The sequence below is a fragment of the Neopsephotus bourkii genome, unplaced genomic scaffold (assembly GCF_033783945.1).
Source record: "Neopsephotus bourkii isolate Nb327-2 ecotype Australia unplaced genomic scaffold, CSIRO-AGI_Nbou_v1 NB_1749, whole genome shotgun sequence".
In the NCBI taxonomy this organism is placed as follows: Eukaryota; Metazoa; Chordata; class Aves; order Psittaciformes; family Psittacidae; genus Neopsephotus; species Neopsephotus bourkii.
Window position 1 is genome coordinate 3,857,264 of NW_026902223.1, and position 20,294 is coordinate 3,877,557.

At 44.0% G+C, this 20,294-nt stretch overlaps 2 protein-coding genes and 1 long non-coding RNA gene across 4 annotated transcripts in view; 2 read left to right on the forward strand and 1 right to left on the reverse strand.

Annotated features, from left to right (window-relative positions):
• The window catches only part of ERN1 (endoplasmic reticulum to nucleus signaling 1), a 32,377-nt gene extending 27,605 nt beyond the window's left edge, over positions 1-4,772 (forward strand). For both annotated transcript variants that reach the window (XM_061377073.1, XM_061377074.1), the window contains 9 exons: positions 761-851; positions 1,190-1,379; positions 1,765-1,864; positions 2,283-2,482; positions 2,722-2,869; positions 3,286-3,413; positions 3,637-3,760; positions 3,929-3,996; positions 4,208-4,772. In XM_061377073.1, the coding sequence (XP_061233057.1) occupies positions 761-851; positions 1,190-1,379; positions 1,765-1,864; positions 2,283-2,482; positions 2,722-2,869; positions 3,286-3,413; positions 3,637-3,760; positions 3,929-3,996; positions 4,208-4,414 (1,256 nt within the window). In that variant the 3' untranslated portion in view covers positions 4,415-4,772. The remainder of the gene's footprint in view (positions 1-760; positions 852-1,189; positions 1,380-1,764; positions 1,865-2,282; positions 2,483-2,721; positions 2,870-3,285; positions 3,414-3,636; positions 3,761-3,928; positions 3,997-4,207) is intronic.
• Positions 3,635-4,201, reverse strand: LOC133225070 (uncharacterized). The gene is made up of 2 exons (XR_009729015.1): positions 3,862-4,201; positions 3,635-3,690 (listed from the first exon to the last, which is right to left on the reverse strand). It is a non-coding gene; the product is annotated as an uncharacterized LOC133225070 (long non-coding RNA).
• Positions 4,773-10,022: 5,250 nt separating the features above from the next.
• On the forward strand, positions 10,023-16,164 carry LOC133225143 (sterile alpha motif domain-containing protein 9-like). The gene is made up of 2 exons (XM_061377264.1): positions 10,023-10,026; positions 10,537-16,164. The coding sequence occupies exons 1-2, from the start codon at positions 10,023-10,025 to the stop codon at positions 15,189-15,191; spliced, it is 4,659 nt and encodes a 1,552-aa protein (XP_061233248.1). The 3' UTR covers positions 15,192-16,164.
• Positions 16,165-20,294: the final 4,130 nt, after the last annotated feature.

Here is a 20,294-nt window from a genome sequence, read left to right on the forward strand (position 1 = left end):
GTCTCCGATTGCCCAGACTGTATGACACTGCAGCACAACACTTAAAACAGTGATGATACTTCTTACAACAGAAAGCTGGAAAGGACCAGCAGTCTCATGTAGTCTGACCGCTTGTACACAGGGTGCTGGTGTGCTGTGCCATGCCACGCCCTGCTCTGACCTTTAGTGGGATTATTTGCTTTAGGAGCTAAACACCCAGGTCATAACTACCAGCTGAGGGATTATATTGTCCATGGCAGTTCAGTTTTATAAGATGTAGCCACTCCAGAGAGCATCATTTAAACAAAAATATGTACTATTATTATTAACTGGAATCAAGAATTGTGCAGCAGGACCTGCCTTCCTGCCTGATCTTCCAGGGTACTCTCCAGGCTCATCAGGGGAACTGCTGGTAAACCCACTTCCATAATGGTCAGCAGCATTTCCTACACTTGACAAGACAGGTGTAAAGCTTCCTAGAGTTTGTCTGCTGAGAACCACCCATCTCTTACACTGTCTTGAGACATTTGTCTTTCAGACCTTACGTCAGGTGCTGTGTACAGTGTGTTTGATACTGGATGTTAGTCATTTGGTCACCACAGTATTTGCCTGCTCTGTGCGAGTACCAAAATGGAGATGTTTAATCTGTGTTGATCATCTGTGCTGTTAATTTAGATATGAGCCAAAAGATTGTTACATTCTGGTCCTGAAGGATGTGCAGTTGTAAAAGCCTGAGTTGACCCATATGAAACCAATTCCTGTTTCTTGTTTTTTTGTTCAGATGCAGATGCGAACAGGGTGATGGTTGGCAAGATCTCATTTAACCCCAAAGATGTATTGGGACATGGAGCTGAAGGGACAATTGTTTACCGGTAGGAGACAATACGTGCATTCAGCATTAAACAGACCAATAAATGTCTTATGTGCATTAGGTCTTTATTTTAAATAAAATATCCCTACATATCTAATAGGAACAAATATGAAACTTTTAAAAAAGTATTTTCTGTGTGTCTGGAATACTTCCCTGCAGTGTTTCTTCATGAGCAAAAAAGATTGTTCTTCCCTTAGAAATGTTTAATGACCAATCGCATCTGTTTCCAGCATGAGAAATGCTGTAATGTGCCTCTGTAAACATCTGTTGTCACTTCCTTTGAGCTTGCCATGTCTACAGAAAGTGCAAAGGGTGCTGTGGCTTTCCTTCCTGCTGCAGGGGGACGTTTGATAACCGTGATGTTGCAGTGAAAAGGATTCTTCCGGAGTGCTTCAGCTTTGCAGACCGTGAAGTGCAGCTGCTGCGAGAGTCGGATGAGCATCCCAATGTGATCCGCTACTTCTGCACGGAGAAGGACCGGCAGTTCCAGTACATCGCCATTGAGCTGTGTGCTGCCACCTTACAGGAGGTAAGAATTTGTGACAGCCTCTTCCTGGTGCCTGCTGCAGGAGATGTTCCAGTTACTCCCACCATCACCTCTGTGACAAGTACATGTTCCTGCACCAGGGTTGTTTTCAGACCTGTAGAAAATTCACCTTTCTACTCATCCTCCCCCTCCTATCAGCTGGACTTTGAAAACTCTTGCTTTTGGAGCACAGGGCTATACAGAATTGTAGTGCTGAATCACAGTTTAGAGAGCGTCACCTTCAGCCAGAAAGGAAAGGGTCTTTTCCACGTGTTACCAGCTAGCTTGCTTTTTAGGGGTGTGAGGGGTGCAGACTTACTACTAGTGCAGAGGGTAATGATAAACAAGTCTGTGGCTCTATCTCCTGTTTTTCTGTTGTCATGTATAGTACGTTGAGCAGAAGGCCTTCAGTCACCATGGCTTGCAACCCATCACTCTCCTGCAGCAGACAACATCTGGTCTTGCGTACCTGCACTCCCTCAGCATCGGTAAGAATGCCTCTTGTTACAGTATTGGATGGGGAGCGTTGTCTTTCTTGAACTTACTTAGAAAAGAGAAGCTGATCTGGCGCTGGGAGCTTGTTTATTCAAGCCCAAAGAGTATTGTAGAAACTCCACTTAGTGCTGGCAGCAGTCGTGTCTGTCCTCAGATACTGCCTTTGTCTGCAGCATTCTGCTGCGCAGCCACTTCCATTTGTTCAGGGCACTGCATTTTTTGGATCATGTAAAACACAGTGACTGGTGGTGATGGTATAAAAAAGTGATGATCTTCTACCAAAGAGAGTAGTTTGAGGTCAGGAGTTTGGTTTAATGAATGGTGGCTCAGCCTTGTTTTCAATGCAAACACATCAAAAATTTACAAATGTTGTTGGGTTTGCCTGGAGTGGGTAAATGGTGTTTGTAATAGTCCACAGGGACCTGAAGCCCCATAACATCCTCATCTCGATGCCTAATGCCCATGGGAAAGTCAAAGCCATGATCTCAGACTTTGGCCTCTGCAAGAAGCTGGCAGTGGGCAGGCACAGCTTCAGCCGCCGGTCGGGTGTGCCAGGCACCGAAGGGTGGATTGCCCCAGAGATGCTGAGTGAAGACTGCAAGGAGAACCCTGTAAGTGTCCATCTTTCTAAGAGGTACCCTGGGAGAAGGCAGCACAACCAACGGGTGGCACATGGTTGCATTCAGACTTTATACACACAGTACTTGACATCTGGGCATTCATGCTGGCTTGCAGCTGAATATGTCATTCTGGAAAGTTTTCTTCTGCTCTTAGATGCAAAATGATCAATGATCAAAGTCTTCAGGGGGAAAACAATGTATTATTGCTATTAAAGGTTGTTTATTTGCAGACATATACCGTGGACATCTTTTCAGCTGGCTGTGTCTTTTATTATGTGATATCTGAAGGCAGCCATCCCTTTGGCAAATCTCTGCAGCGGCAAGCCAACATTCTGCTGGGTGCATACAGCCTGGAGTCTTTAAATGCAGGGAGACATGGTAAGAAAAGCTCGGTAACCGTAAAGCACTGCTGCTTTAGTGAACTTCCCCTGGGTGCTTCAATGCCATCAGAAAGGACAGAGCTACGCCCACAGTGATTCCCAGATTTGGCAGTACTGAAAGTTGTGCAGCTAATGTACGCTTCAAGTAAAGCTCTTAAAGTTCATACTCCACAGCACCTCTAGGGTACACAGTCTGGAACCCTGTGAGCTTTACTGTACAGTTATTTAATGCATTTTAAGGGTAAGAAAGAGCTGAACTTTGATTGTCATAATCACACTGACATTGTTGGCTGCACAGCACATGTATGCAGGCAGTGCTTGAGTTAGTGGCGCTAGTGCTCAGGGAGTAGAGAGCATACTTTTCTAAAGTACAGAACATTTCCCTACAGCCTGTTGTCACCCTTTTCCTTGCAGAAGACATAGTCGCTCGTGATTTAATAGAGCAGATGATAAGCATGGACCCTCAGAAACGTCCGTCTGCCAGCTGTGTGCTGAAACACCCCTTCTTTTGGAGTCTAGAAAAGCAGCTCCAGTTTTTTCAGGTTTGTTTTGAGCTTTTCCATCTTTTCAGTCATAAAGATGCCTAAAGATGTTCTACTCTGTGATGCTTTAGTAGCATCATCCCAGAAACTTTTGTGTCCCAGTCTCAAGCATAACATTACATGTTACCATGAAGTAGAATCATAACCCCATTATCAGAACAATTTAAAATTGTTTGGGAAAAGCTGGAAATAAAACAAAAACTAACCTGAATGTCTCTTCTAGGATGTTAGTGACCGGATAGAGAAAGAAACTTTAGATGGGCCTATAGTCAAGCAGCTGGAAAGAGGTGGAAGAGAGGTGGTGAAACTGGACTGGAGAGAGCACATCACTGTCCCTCTTCAGACAGGTAATGACCCTTTAATCTGAAGTAGCACTTCGCTGACGATAAAGTATGTGTTTATGTGTCAAAACACATCCAGGTGTGCACATGACTGTGAGCAGACAGACCTGACTTGAAGCCAGCAACTAAAACTGCACCAAAGCACAAGCAGAAATCCTGTCATTTCTCTTGCAGATCTTCGAAAATTCAGATCCTACAAAGGAGGCTCCGTGCGGGATCTTCTGAGGGCGATGAGGAATAAGGTAAAGAACTTTGTTCCCTAAGCAACATGCACACTACACTTCTGCCTCCATTTCCTGTCAGTCTGCTTGTCTTACCTTGATTGAGGAACTGAGCTCCTTTACAGCCAGCTAGCAGGCGGTTACTTTGTCCATGGAAGACAGCTTTGTTTAAAGAGGATCTGTGAACAGACCCTCTCTGATTGAGCATTTCCCTGTTCTTTTTCCTATACAGAAGCACCATTACAGAGAACTGCCTCCTGAAGTGCAAGAGACCCTGGGCTCCATTCCAGATGACTTTGTATGTTACTTTACAGCTCGTTTCCCTCAGCTGCTCCTACACACCTACCACGCTATGCACATCTGCTGCCACGAAAGACTCTTTCAGCATTACTATGATGAGGACTCTGCGGAGCTGAGCCTTGCGGGAGACACTGTTTGAGACGAGGGGGATGGAATTTCCTTCTCTAGGACCAACATTCCAAGCACAGGGCTGTGACACAGGCCTACCTTCAGCAGGGAAAAGAGGGACCAAAGAGCTGAATTCTCTCTTTGAAGAAACCAAGCTTCCAAAAAGTGCCTTGTACCTCTGCCTGCGCTGGACCAGGAGATGGTGGGAGCCCAGGGAGCAAGTGGTAACTTCAGAAAAGCAATGAACCCTGGTGATGGAGTTATTCTCAAGATGGTAGAAATGGAGAGCAAAAGCTGGATATACCCATCACCCAATATCCCTGTACTGTTGTGATATTATAACTGATGTGTTTTACTGCGAAGAATCAAATACAGTGATTGAAATCATAGCATTGCTAGGGACTGGGATCTGCAAAAGGAGCCTTCTAGTTGTAGCAAATCGCCAGAACCTGCCATTGCACTACTGCCAAGTTACACATTAGGCACACCACAGTGATCAGAAAGGGGTTTATGATTATCCAAAACCAGTAGAGAGAGTACAATTTCTGCTTTATCAGTACTAACCTGGAAAGTCCCTTATAGCTGAGCAGAAAGGATGAAGTTCTAAAACATACTGACTTTAGAAAGCCGTTAAAGGTTTACCTTTGAAAATAAGCCCCATTGTTTAATTATCAACCAGTATTTACAGAACAGCTTGAACTTGACTTAAATCACAGTATCAGATCTAGGCAGTGACATTAGAGCATACACTGCTGCCAGCTGTGAGCTGCTTACGGTGGCTAACCATGGTTTACCTACAGCGAGTGTCCTGGGCCTGTGAAGCAGGAGCACCAGAGCCAGAGGTAAGATGAGTCCTGGGGAAAAAGGAGCTAAATAGGAGACAAGGAGAGGCCCTGGTTTTAATGGGTGTGATAAAGCTGTAAAAGAACTCACTCACCCACATACCCACACACACACCCCATTTCTTGCTTGCAGGTTGCAGATTACATCAAGCCTCTGGGTTTAAAGATGCAGTATTTCTTTTCACTGGCCCAAAAGCTGTGACAAAACATTGATCGTGTGCAAAGGAGGAAGAAATGCTGAATTCTAATGGAAGTGGGGTGTTCTTTTACAAGATATTTATTTAACATATTTATATTTATTTAATTTTTATTACAAAGTGGTATTGGATCCAAGTGGTACAAGTACAAAGCATGCCAAATCAGTCTTAATCTGTTGATTACTTAATCATGTTATAACTGGAAGAGGAAAGCGATACTGCATCTTTCAGTGGAATTCATTAAAGGATAAATTACAAAGTGGGAATCTGTATGACAGAGCCATTGTGTCTTAAACTTATCAATAATCGACAGTACTGTATGTACTGTACATATGGACAGTATGACTGGGTACGTACAGCTACTTTATGGGAAGTTTTCTTTCCTCATTTTACAATGTCCAAGATGCCAATGGTGTGAATTGCCTAAGTTTGAAGCAAACCAATGGTAGTTTTACCTAGGAAGAGTCAAAGCCTATTTCATATTTTTGTACTCCTCGTGTAAAGCTCTTTTGTAAGCCTACTAAATAAAGACTTGTACTCAGGTTGGACAACAGTCCTGCTGCTGTCAGCGCTGGGGTGTGCCCATGGCAATGAGCCACTGGTGCACGTGCGGCCAGCACAGCTTTGGAACCAGGCCTGGACAGAGCCACAGAGGAAGGAGGTAAGAATGTGCCACTGCTGTGCAGGGCTTGCAGCCACCATGTCCTGTTCCAGAACGGGCTGCTGCAGGAAACCACACACACACACACAGGGACAAATGGACAGAGACACAGAGACAACACATGGACCAAAACAGACAACGGACAGAAGGAGGGATGGAGGGACAATGGTCAGGCAATAAACTGATGAACAGATGGAGAGAGACAGAATGACAGGTGGTGGGAAAAAGAGAGGGACAAGCAGACTAAAGGGCAGACGGACTGACTGACTGTTGATCTCTCAACCCATCTGTCTGCCTGTCCTGTCCATCCCTCTGTGGGTGGCCTTCAGTCTGTCCATCCGTCAGTCCAGTCCATCTGTCTGCCTGTCATTCTGTGTCCATCTGCCAGTCTGTTTGTCCAGCTCTCTCCCCTATCCCTCTGTTCTCTCCATCTTTGTCCTCTCTGTCAGTCTGTCCGTCAGTCCATCCATTTGTATATCTGTCTCCGTCTGTCTGTCCTTCCGTCATTCTGTTTGTCCAGTTGTCTGTCCATCTGTCTGACCATTGTCTGGCCATCTCTCTGGCTATCTGTTGGACAGACAGATAGACAGACACATGGACTAACAGAAGGACAGACAGATGGGCTGACAGACAAATTGACATACAGACGGACAGACTGACAGGGAGGACGATGGACAGACAGTGGACAGGATGGAGGGACGGAGAGATAGAAGGACAAACAGATGAAAGCACAAAGATGGACAAAGGACATACAGATGGATAGACAAGAGGGCAAAGACAATGGACAGGAATGAAAACATGGATGGACCAACAGAAGGACATACAGACAGAATGACAGATACTGGACATACAGATGAACTGATGAACCAGTAGACAGAGGGACAGACAGATGGAGAGATGGACTGACAGGCAAAAAGATGGATGGAAGGATGGACAGACAGATGGGACAGATGGAGAGATGGACAGATGGATGAACAAACAGATGGGCGGAGGACAGACAGACACATGAATGGACAAACCAATGGACAGATGGAAGGACGGCTGGAAAGACAGATGGACATAGAAGGACAGAAAGACAGATGGACAAATAGACTGACAGACAAACCAACCAAGAGAAGGGCCAAAGAGACCGACTGACAGATGGAAGGATGGACAGGACTGATGGACAGACAAACCACAGAAAGACAAAGACCGATGGACAAATGGCCAGACTGACAGACAAACCAACACAGAGAAGGACACACAGCAAGATGGATGGACAGGCAGACCAACAGATGGATGAAAAGGCAAACTGACTGATGGACAGAGAGATGGATAAATGGACGGAAAGATGGACAGGCAGACGAATGGACAGACTGATGGACAAACCAACAGCGAGGACAGACAGAAAAATGGATGAATGGACAGATGGACTGACGGGCCCACAGACAAATGGCCAGGCTGACAGAAGGATGGACAGAGTGACACAAGTATGGACAGATGGGTGGATGGACAGAGAAAAGGATGAACACAGTGACAGAGAGACAAGTGAATGACAGGCAGAAGGATGGAGAGATGGAGGAACGGGCAGAGAGAGACAAATGGACAGGCTGATACGCAGATGGAGAGCAGACAGAGGGACAGAGAGATGGATGGACAGACTGACAGATGGACGGGGGCAGACACAGACATGTATAAACAAAGACGGAGGGATGGACACACGAGACACACAGGCACAGATGCACATCTGGACATGGGCACCCAGGTATGGACAGACACACGCACACCCCTACATTCTTGTTCTGGGAGCACTGACCCTGCAGGGCCAGGATCCTCATTTCCTTGTTGACAGGCCCGAGGCAGGCAACCAGACCAGATGAATGCACCAGAACAATGCCCCTCTGTGACCAGGAGCAGGGATGCACTCTGATCAAATACCAGCATGTTGTGAAACAGCGGTGCTAAATGACCACGTGATTTACAGGAAAGCTAAAGCCTCTGAGCCTGTGTCACCAGCTCTGCCGATCTATTCCTGCCTGTGTGCTGCTGATAGCGCAGCGAGGGGTTGGATGTGCCTGACCAACCAATCCAAACCAACCGCACCCTTCCCAGCACAGGAACCCAGGCTGGGGGCAAGGATGAGTGAAGAAGGCAGCACCACCCAGCCACAGCACTGCTGAGGAGTGGAGACCTGGCAGTGGAACAAGAATGTTCCTATAAAGCTGCTCCCCTATCTACTGCCAGGTAGCAGCAGCACTATTCCAGACCCACAGAGCACTGCAGCCAGCCACAGGGCTCAGACTCCTTTTCCTACGGTGCACTGAAGCAGGTTGGAGCATCTTTCCTCCCTCCCTCGCCTCCTCTGGAACAATTTCCCTGCAGGCAGGGGCAGTCCAGAGCACTGGAGACAGTCCTGCTACCTGCAGGCTCAGCAAGGTAAGCCCTGGGTCCTGCTTCATGGGGAGGTGAGGGGGGTGATGGGTTATTCTCAGCCTGGCAGCAAGCCTCAGAAAGGCAAGGATCTCCCCACAAAGCCACCTCCCCGGCACCACACGCCCCCCCAGCACCTCCGGCTCCGTCCCCTCTGGAAAAGCACTGCTTAGCAGTAGGCAATGGGACTGCCCGAGCTGCTTGGGTGGTTGCTGGGCCATGTGGACACCACTGTCCCCACACATCCATGGCTCCATCTCTGCCCAGCCACAGAGCCTGGCCCCACTGGAGTGCATGCAGGCTGCAGGGACACCACCCCTCCCCAAGCTGCTCTTACAACCATGTGGGAGCAGAAGCCATGGGCGCATTCCCCCCCCTCCCCCCCCCAGTTTCTGTTTCCCCACCAGTTTCGTTTTCCCACAAAGCACCACCCCAGCATCCGCTGTCATAGCAGGAGCTGGCAGAAGACAAGCGCTGGGAGGGGGGATTCTTCACAAGCCCCATCACTGCGAGCACAGCCCCAGAAGGCCACTACTGCAGGGATGTTCCTTGTTCAGTTTCACGGCGAAGGCTGCAACAGGAGCCAGGACTCCGTTTCCTGCCCTTCTTGTTTACCTTACCTCAGAGAGTGCCACTGACGCCTCCAGCACATCAGAGCAGCCCCATAGCAGGCTCCCTGAAAGCCACTTGCTGAAACCAAAGCCTTTGGCTATGCTGGTGCCACAGTCAGCCCACAAGCCGTCTACCCTGTAAGCACTGGGTCAGCACTGTAAATACACACTTGCTCCAGTTTTCTGTAGCACCCCCCATTCTCCTGGACCCCACATCTCCCACCACCTCCCGCTGAACTCACCTCTTGCCAAGAGGCCCTGGCCAGCGCCTGCTCACTGCATTCTCTCAGTTACAACTTCTGTACTTTGACCTTGTAAGGAGCTTACACAGAGCCACACAACTTTTACACTGGCTGTGCTGGTCACTGCTCTTCCTGCACCTTAAGTCAGTCAGTGAGTGGCACTCTCGCACCACAAGCTGTAAGGATGGAACTGGCTGTTCTATAGCCAGCTACTGAGCCTGCACAGAGGTGAGCTTTCACTGCAGTAAGAGAAACCACCACCACACTTTTCACCGTGACCCTTGTTACCTAGTCCATAGCTCAGGGATGGCTACTGCTGACTACGTCAATCAGACACTCCTGGTGTGATGCTGAAGGCGAATGTAACATGGTCCCTCCTGCAGTACGGTCCAGCTCTGTATCCCTATAACCAGAGCCTGAGCAAGGCAGAGGATGTCATGTATCAGGCAAGGAGATCCTACTAAAAAGTAAAATCTTGTGTGGTTGGGCAGCAATCTAAACTGCTTATTGGTAAATTCAGTGAGCATCAGAGCTGGGGGGGGAGGGGGGTGGTTGGGAAAAAAGAGCAAGTAACATCAGCTTTAACACAGGAATGTTAACTGTAAATCTGAACACAGGTTGTTTTTCCTTCCCCTCTAGGGTTCTGTTCGCTAACAGCAGGACCTCCCTCAAAGGCAATGGGTATGTGATGCTCTTGAAAAATGTCTACTTCATATGTAGCAGTCTGCTTTTTAGCATCTGCATTTTAAGGGTTTATCATCTCTAGTGGGGAAACGGATCAGTATCTTCATAAAAACAGACTCAAGTGGGTAAATGACCTACCCCAAAAGTCTCAAGAACTCATTCCTGTCAGTTCTGATAACCTTATCCCATCATTCCCTTCAAAAAAAACCAACATTCTGGGTTATTCCCATGACTCCCTTTGAGGATCACTTCCAAGTCCTCCTCATGGTTTCCCACTTCACTGATTTATTAGTCTTGCACCACTGCCCAAGACTGCCTTTAGTTAATGTTAAGTTGGTTTTAGTCATCAGAACTGACATACCTGAGAAGACAAAGTCTTTCACTGTGACTGGCAGGAAGAAAAGAATCTTGCATTCAATATGGCTGGTCTTGCAAAAATCATGCTGCCTGTGACGTGTGTTGACCCGCTTTTAGCTTGCATTACTAATACACAACTCTAACTTCTAGATTACAGAACATTACCTGTGAGCGAATGGGACGAGAACCACGTCCGATGTTGGCTGGAATCTACTGGAATCAAGAAAGAGTACATAGAAAAACTACATGCGGAAGAAGTGACAGGCCCAGCACTAATGGTACTGAATGACTCTTTCCTCAAAGACATAGGTATGAAGGCAGGCCAAATCCACATGCTAATCCGCAAGAGGAATGAACTTCTGCAGCCCCAGGAAAAAGCACAGCAAGGCAAGAACTCCAGCAGCAAAGCACCCAACAGAACTGAAGTGCAGACAGAGCCGGTAAGCTCCACAGATGCCCCTGCTCAGGATAAACCCAGCGGAGACCACATAGCTGCTGCTTCTAGCAAGAAGCAAAGGAGAAGGCACTCCCAGCTTAAACATGGTGATGATGACTTTTTAGAGCTCAGCAACTGTCGACCATTTAAAAGTCAGGATACCAATTTCAAATATGTGAAAGACAGAGTTCTTGCTCCAGAATCAGGAGTCAGTGATCTGATCACTCCGTGCCACGAATACAAATCTTTTGCCATTGCTGCAGAACTGAACAAAAATCAACTTCAATCAAAGTTTGCCTGTGAAGTAATACGATTTGCTTCAGCCTGCATGAACATTCGAACAAACGGCACCATCCATTTTGGCATCATGGACAGCATTGAGGACAAGGGCTACAAACACGGGCAGATTGTTGGTGTAAAGGTCAAAGAGCAGGAATGCTACGTTGATGCATTAGATCATATAGAAAAGTGTTTTCAAGAAAGCAAACAAGAAATTGCAAGGAAATGTATTCATGCACCTGTTTTTGTTGAAGTGATTTCGAAAGACTCTCAGGACCAAAGATTTGTGGTGGAGGTTGACATTGAACCCACAGCCAGTTTAGTAAAGAACAGCTTTTTTGAAGTATACTTGCCAAAATACAATGAAGAGAGCCAGAAGGTGACTCTGACAAAAGAGAAAGCTATCTATCAGAGGCTGGGAGCCAAGTCTGAACCAGTAAAACCCAACAATCTTGCTACTTTTATTCAGGGTATACAAGACAGGGATGCTCAAAGAGAAAAAGCTGAGCTCTCCAGCACAGAAGTACATACAGAAGTACCTCAAAATTTAGGAAGGAAGTTAGCCATTCTACTGAATGATGGCAAAAGCTACATGGATGATTCCCTGCGGTACATCCTTGTCACAAACAGATGCGAAAAGGATAATCTGACCTATATCAACTTCTTAATGCGCTTGAACATCTTCTGCGTCTTTGACTTTGACGAACATTCCAACGTGTCAGGGCTGTACAGCAAGTACAAGGAACACCACGCAACAAGGTCTTATTTTTTACAGGACTTTTCCAAAGAAAGCAAGACTGGCAACCCTGCTGCTCAGAAACATCTGTGCCTGTTTGACCAGACCAGCTGGGTATTCTGCAACGGGCGCAGCGACTTCCTCGGGGATGAAAAACCTTGTGATGAAAATACATGGATTAGAACAAGGAAAAAATACCTGAAGAAAGCCATTACTCGTATCTGTGACGAGATCCTGCCGAAGCGGTCTTTCATTGTGCTCTTCCTATTGCTATCACCAGTGCAGAAACCACTTGTGGATACTTTTCAGGAATTCTACACGGAGATGAATGGCACAGAGTACATTGTTTGCATTGCAGAGTCCAAAGAAAATTATGGGAAGTGGGCTAATCTAGCTCAGGCATCCTGCAGCATTGAGACACTGGAACAATGCAGCATTGTGGGCATGAAGCTAAGTCACGTGGATGCCACCATTCAAGCAATGCTGCCTTCAACAGCACAACCCAGACACCTGCCAGTTTCTACTAGAGGGCTATGCACTCTTCCCTTGCTGGAAGAAGAGAAACTCTTTTCCCTAGAAATCCTTTGTGTTGACCAATGTGATGATATCAAATTAGATCTTTTGACTGAAAAAGAAATACAAGAAATAGAACAAAACTTTTACAAAGGAAGAAAAATCATCTGGGAAAACTTCTGGCTTGCTGACAAAAGGCGCTGTGGGGAAATCATTGAACGTGAAGCGTGCAAAGATGCCAGCAAACTGCTGGATGACATTTTACGAGGAAGCGGACTCAACTGTTCGGTGCCTAAACTGAAGGTATTTCACCACCCTGGAAGTGGTGGAAGCACAATAGCACGGCAAGTTCTGTGGAAAAGAAGAAAGGACTTAAGATGTGCTGTTATCAAAACCTCATATTCACCTGCAACTGTCTGCGAGCATGCACTTGTATTCAGAGACTATGAAGAAAAAGACATCAGTCATTGTCTTCCTGTGCTTCTCCTGATTGAAGATTATGAAGAAGAGTATCTAGAAGAACTAAGGAATGAATTAATGGATGCTGTAACAACGACTAGGAAGATTATTTCCCCCAGACCTTACTTCATCCTCATGTGCTGCAGACGATCCAATGATCCCGAAAGGCTTTGCAAGGCTTCTCCACTGGACACAGTTGCTGTCACTCACAAGCTGACAGACTCAGAGAAAAGTCTGTTCAGAACCAAACTTGAAAAACTGAAGCAGAAAGACGTCAAGCCTGAATTCATACTTACATTTGTCCTGATGTGCGAGGAGTTCAATGAAACATACGTGAGAGACTTTGTAGGGCACATACTGCAAGACATAGACCGTTCTTCTCGTGATACGCACCTGATGCGCTATGTGGCTTTGCTTAATTTTTATGTACCTAATTCATATATTTCACTGTCACACTGTGAGGCTTTTCTGGGACTGGGAGCATATGCAGAGAGGAAATTAAGAGCACACGATTTTAAAAGTCACTTGAGTGAACAGGTAAGAATGATTTTTATCGAGCTAAGGGAAAGCACCACCTATATTTCATCTGTTCGGATAATACACTGTCTGGTTGCAAAAGAAATTCTGTATCAGCTTTCAGGGAATGAACCTCAGAGTCAACTTGCAATGACTCTTCTTCAGGAAAAGCCACTCTTTGAAAACAGATTTGGACGAGATGAATTCATAAAGTTCATCAGAGATCTGTTTATTCGACGTGATAAAAGAAGCAGGGGTGATGCTACTGACACTCTGTTCTCCCCGTTCATTGAACATGTCTGTAAAGCTGAGGACTGTGAAAAAGCAATAGCTATTTTGAAAGCTGCCTATGAACTCCTTGGAAAAGATCCCTTTTTTGCCCAGCAGCTTGCCAGACTACATTACAACAATGAAAAGTTTGAAGATGCAGAACGCTGGGCAGGGGTTGCAAAAACTCGTATGCCAAATGATTCCTATATTTTAGATACAGAAGGTCAAGTCTACAGGAAATGGTTTAATTTCACTGTGGACAAAATGACACACGACGACACTCCCCAAAGCATCATTCAAAAGATAGAAATTGCTCTTAAAGCTATGAAATGCTTCAGGGCTGCACAACAGGCTGCAAAAGCAGAACACGACAGCATGAACAACGCTGGCTATTTTGGAGAAGTAGAAGTTGGATGCCGCCTTCTTAAATTCCTGTCCACACTTGATGTATTTCACAGAGATCCACAGGGGGAATACTCGGAGCTTGTGAAATACCTGATCACAGATTACATTCCTAAAGACATTGAAAAAACGTGGGCAAAGCTTCACTCCCGCTTAAAAGGCTTACGCCAGAACCTGTACAACTCTCTGGAATGGATTTCAGAAGACCTAAGTTATTTCCAAACAGATAAAAACCAAGAGAAGGACGAGGAGGATGGAAGAGATGAAAAGGAAGAACAAATTTATAACCCCAGAAAATGGCTAAAAAGGCAGGCTGAGGTATATGCCAAGTTCTTCATTTCAACATCACTTATGGAGGGCAGCAACAGTGCCCTCGAGACCCAGCTGATGAGACGCATGAGTATTTATAAAAGCGGTGGAGGTAATGTCACCAATATCCTGTCATTCTTAACAGATAAGAAAGAGGCCAGGTCAGCTGAAAAGCTAGAAAACATCCTTAGTTTCTATACCGAAAATATACTTCGGGACAGGCTGGAGGACAACGACCTGATCAATTACATTTTGTGCCACATCACGTTATCATGCTTAGCACCAGGATCAGCCAAACTTCTTTCAGCACAAACCCTTCGTGACCTCAGTGCAAGATTCTTTAAGGGAAAAAGACCCTTTCCAGCAAGTGCCCATTTTCTGCTCACCTTGTTGTACTGGCCAGATGAGGCCTTAGACAAAGAGCCTAACCCAGACAAAGATGAAATTCTAAACTCAGCCCTTCAAACCCTGAAACGCTTATACGACATTAAGATGAAGGATGTTCCTACCAGGAAAAAAAGAATCTACACCCCCTTTTTTCTGGGAAAGGGTTATGGCTTAGCTAAGATTGTGCACAAAAATAAAATTGATAAATTAATTAGTGGGTCTTTAGATGAGAAGAGAATGAAATGGCTCCATGGAACTGTATGGAACATTGCCAAGATCCGTGACATTCTCAAAAGAGTTTCTGGCTGGACCAAGGACCGAAATTTATTTATACGTGGTCATGTGAAGGAGCTTTCTATCTTGCCGCTCCATCGTGATTCAGTGCCCCCTGGAAATGAAAATGTGACCTTCTATTTAGGCTTTTCATTTAAGGGTCTTGTTGCTTTCAATATTGAGGTTGAAGACAATGCAGTCGTCAGCAGAGCACAAAGTATTTAGTATGTTTATGGTGCCTACTACACCGCTGGAATATACAGCTCTGTCTGTTGTCACATTTAAACCAAGTGGGCTGCACTGGCTGAATACCAGGTAGCAAAGCAATCACACCTGATTACTACAATTATGACCAAATACCTAAAGACATCTGAAACCTACTAGTAAAAATACATCTTGAAACAAAAGACTTTGATGGTTCTGGAGTCCCCAAAAGCAACATACTTTGCTCAGTAACATGTACCATGTATGAAATCTATCAATTGCCACTACAGGAACACAGAGGGTAAGTAAGCAATTTTTAAGCCAACTCTGCACACATGACAAGTCTAAAATTTTGCATCACTGTTACACTGCTTTTCCATGTAAATATTACAAACCATACCTGTATCTGGAGAGAGGTGTAGACACATTCCAGCAGTGAAACAATCACGGCAAACAAAGATTGTATCTAAGCACTGTTATGATTTCGTAGACCAAACAACTCCTGCACTTAATATTTAAGTGTATACACAGTACAGGACCAAATCTAACTGCAAACAGAGCTATGCTTGAAAATATTATCTGGCCTGATTTAATAATGTGAAAAATGCAAAAGAGTTTTTGTGAGCACTGTGTCTGCAACCATCATGTTCCATTAAGCTTCTCATAATAAAGGTGCTGACTCTTTCTGGAGTTTTACACTGTTGCCAATATTGTGACTAAAATTTCCTGAAAACCTGCCATGTGGCTTAAGTTTTACTCCAATAAATATTCTTTATAAAGAATTACTCTTTCTATGTGAGCTTAAATTACCCTACCTGAAGATGCAGTTCTAACAGGAGCAAGGTATGATTTGGTTTTTCCAACTTCAGCCAAGATCTGGGGCACAGCAAGAAACTGTAGGCAGGACTGCAAGCCACTGCAAATTCAGAACAAACAGGATCAACCCAAAGATTATTCTATCTAGGCAAAACATTCACACTTTGGCCTCACGAAGCACAAAGTTTGCCACTGCTGGCCAGGCCATACCAGTCTCTTCCCCTTACCTTCCATGTGGGAGACTCCACAACAAAGCAAACCCTTGCAGAGCTTGGCCAAGAGGGTTCATCTTGCAACTTGTTTTCTGCCCTCAGACACCCGATTCAATACTGTAACTAGCCTTTGCCCTGCAGCCCACACCACTGTCAACTCTCCAGTCTTTCCTTTTGAGGTGTAAGTAGGGATCTTGCTTTGCAAATATACCCATTTCTACCCTCTTACAAGCTAAACACTTAGATCCAAATGCTTCACCTCATCAGGTGAAGATCCTCCCCCTGTGCCCTGCAGAAAACAAGTAAGATTAAGAGAAAAAGCATAAACATACAGAGTAGCACTCAGGCTTCCATGGTGCAAAACAAGCTGCTGGGACTTAACAGGGCAGACAGTAGAAACCCGTTCTTCTTACTCTTTACCCAGTCATACTCAAACTCCCCAGGTCTGGTAAGTGAAACCTGGGAGTACTTCAGCCAGAAACACACAACTCCCCTTACTCCAGGCAGCTTTTAGGACAAAGCAATTCTCCTGTTTTTCAAATACCCAAATTTCCACAGAGCCAAAAGGGCCAGAGGTCAAACTCCAGTGAAGAGCTCATGCAAAGCAGTCTTCCCTAAAGGGTCCTCTACTTGCTCCTCATTAAATATATTCAAAACACCACAAATTGTTCCAGGTGGTGCAGCAGTAAAATAATGGGTTTAGCTTCCACCACCTCTTAGAAATTAACCTGTGAGTGAACAGTGGTAGCTAAGTGAGACCAACCAGCCTAGCAGTCTGTTCATCCTGTAGGCAGAAGTTACACACACACACTCAACTTCAAGGCCACCTCATCTTGCCAGCCTATCATTCCAAATGAGTTTAGAACAGACCACGTAACAGCACACTATCAAGTTTTATAAAAACACTTTTAGATACTTTTCCTTCATATTCCCTGACTCTTACAACTTAAATAGTCAAATTTTCTGCATAGACAGTTCAGCCGAAGGACAGCAGACCAGCAGCAAATGGAAGTAACAGGCTGAGAAGTCAGAATGCATTTACTGTCTCTGGCTATAAAACACTTTAAGATAAAGCTCATGTCAATGAGTTTTTGCAGTTTATAGACAATGACATATAGTACTAAGTTATTCAAACCACAGCAGGAGAGAAGGTAGATTTTATACTTACACACACTTTGGATGATCTAACATTTGTTGCAATAATACTTTGGAAAGGTTTGCAAGAGGAGAAAAAAAAAATAGACAGAAACAGTGGTTCACTTCTGTTTAATCAGAGACTGTTACAAAGCGGCAGACACACATTACAGACTTGCATATCTGCAGTGATCCATTCCTGGAGCATACAGTTCATAGAAGGTTCCCCATGGATGCAAATGAAGTCAGCTCCGTATTTTCTTTGAATCTTCTTTGTAAACTGAATGCTATAAAATTAAGCTAGTTACTGTTACTATTACTTGCATGCATTAAAATGATGCACATATACTTACCAGTCTCACTTCTCAAATTAGATTCAACATCAGTATTTTGCCACCTGTCTTTTGAAAAAGGTCAATGAGCCCATCCCTTTCACACTACTTACGCAAAAGCAGTATCAAGTTACAGAAAACACCTTCACGACACAACTCAATCACGTGCTTTAAGGTACTTCAAGAAGGTAGGAAAAACAAGCTGGAGTCTGGGTTCGGCACACAGTGACCAGAATCTGAAGGTGACTTGGTGTTATTAAGCAGAAGTCTAAAGGAAATAGTGTGAAATGACTCACTGTTCCATGTATTCCTTATCAGAACTGGGAAGGAAAACTCCTGAACCACATTAGACTGGACAGCTGCTGTAACGGTGGATCAGAAGTTGATCTACAACTTAAGACTGGTCACCTGGATATGAAAGCTCTGATTCCTGCATTGTTTTGGTCCCATCTCAAAAGAAAATAAACTTAATTCTAGCAAGAAGTACTATAATTAATTGCCATAAAAAGTTTCACAAAGAGACGATGTTCTACCAGAGCTCATATTAGGATCTACCATGGACAAATGCACTTTTTGTTGAAAAAATACTAGAAAACACCACTATCCTTTAGTTATCCCCACTGATTGCCAAGCTGGTGTACAAGTAGTGCAGGTCAGCATCCAACCACTGCCAAAACTGAGACTTCACAAAGTAATTCAGCAGCCAAAGCAATCAGTTACTTATTCCAATTTAGCATAGAGCATTGCATTAAGTATCAACTAGGGCCAACCACAGAAGTTAAAAAGAAGATGCATACATTCTGTTAATAGAACAATGACCTCACAGCAAGGTATCCCTGTTTTTCATGCATAAGATTTAGGGAATATAGGCAAAGATAAGTTATACAGTTTTATTGTACAACTTGCCTTCTTTTTCTAGGGAGAAACACCTATGCAACATTAGTAAAAAATCTGCACGTAGCTAGTTTTGCAAAGCAATTTAGTGTGAGTAACGGAACTGATGCAGAGATGATGCCACAAGATGGGCTTCAAGTGCAATTATTCTAAAGCCTGGGAAGATACAATCCCCTTGAAAAGTTTTATGTTAGCAGCATGAATTCTGCAGTGTCAGGTAATACTTCAAAATTCAAAAATAAGCAATACTGATGGAAGCATCAAGTCTCTCATGAAGCCACTCTACGCCATTCACATGTGCTGACAAACTGAAGTGTGTTCAACTGCCACACTAGTGTGATCTTCCCAACACCTAGTTTCTATATAATTAGCCACTAATGATGTCAAAAGCCCCTCAAATTCACCATGTGATAACATGCCCTTGAGAAGTGAATTATTACAGATCATCGATCTGTGAAACTATACTATGTACTACAGCATAGCAAGTTGTCATCTCCTGTGCTGATATGTAAGTATGAGGTACACAAAGCTTAACTAAAAACATGTGCAGCTATTCTGGAGAAGGCTGCATTTTTTTAGCCAATCACAAAGGATCTCTCCTATTTTAAGGTGTAAAATACTCCATAAAATAAACAAAATTAAAAAAAAAAGCCAAAATTTCCAAGAATATGGAATAGGGCAGAAGAAAAACAAAATAGGCAGAGCAGTAACTCTGGAGTAAGATAAAACAGCTGGGCAAAACCACATTTGCAAGAAGCCTCTGAAGTGCTGAAATGGGCTAACAAAAACCAAACAATAAAAGCAGAGAACAAGCAGATCCTGGCTTACCAGCCTAACGAAGTAAAATCTGTTGTTAGGAGACAATATTAACAATGACTAAAGAAAATAAAAATTGCTGCTATGGATTCTTACCAACACAAATGCTTATTCCCCAACACATCAAATACAGTATCGTGTAACTGGTTCACTGGTAAAACAGCCTCTTTTTTAATAAGCGTGTTACTGAAAAAATAACTTCAACTTTAGATCTTCATGCTTTTCAGTAACACCAATGGCTGTCTGTTAAGTTTCTGTATTAAGTTTTCCTTCTGAGTGGTTGCAGATGTTACCAACAAGTGTAGTTAAAACCACTGCAGATATTCAAAAAAAAAATAAAAATCTAGCTGTTCACTCACTACTGGGAACAGTGGTAGATAACAGATACATTCACATTGCAGAGACCAAAAATCCCCTCATGTATTTAAGTGGTATCATTTGAACAAATTATTTCAAATAGGAACATCAGGTACTTACAGATTAAACTAACCTGTACTGGCAGTGCTGTGGAATTTTTCTTCTCTACCAGTAAGTAGCAAATGCTGAAATTCTGCTGCTAGTTAACAAAAACACAAATTGTATTAAACCAAGAAGTTTCACCCAGAATTTAGTTTTTCATTTAAAAAGCTGCCAAACTTCAATTACCACAATTTGTTGCTTAAGAAAAGCATATGAAGTAAAGGCAACCATAAAACTACTTTCAATTTGCCCTTACTTTTCTGCCATAAGTTTAACAAGGTAATCCTGTTGCCTACCACAAACGAAAGAAAACACAATACTTACATTGCCAGGTTCCTTCATTAAACAGTCTCAAAGTGTGTTTTCTTATTCTAGACTTTACAAATGAAAGAGCAAAATGTATTTTCTTCCACTAAAATTTAGGGGAAAGAAGCTGAAGAATTCAGTGCAAGTAACATATA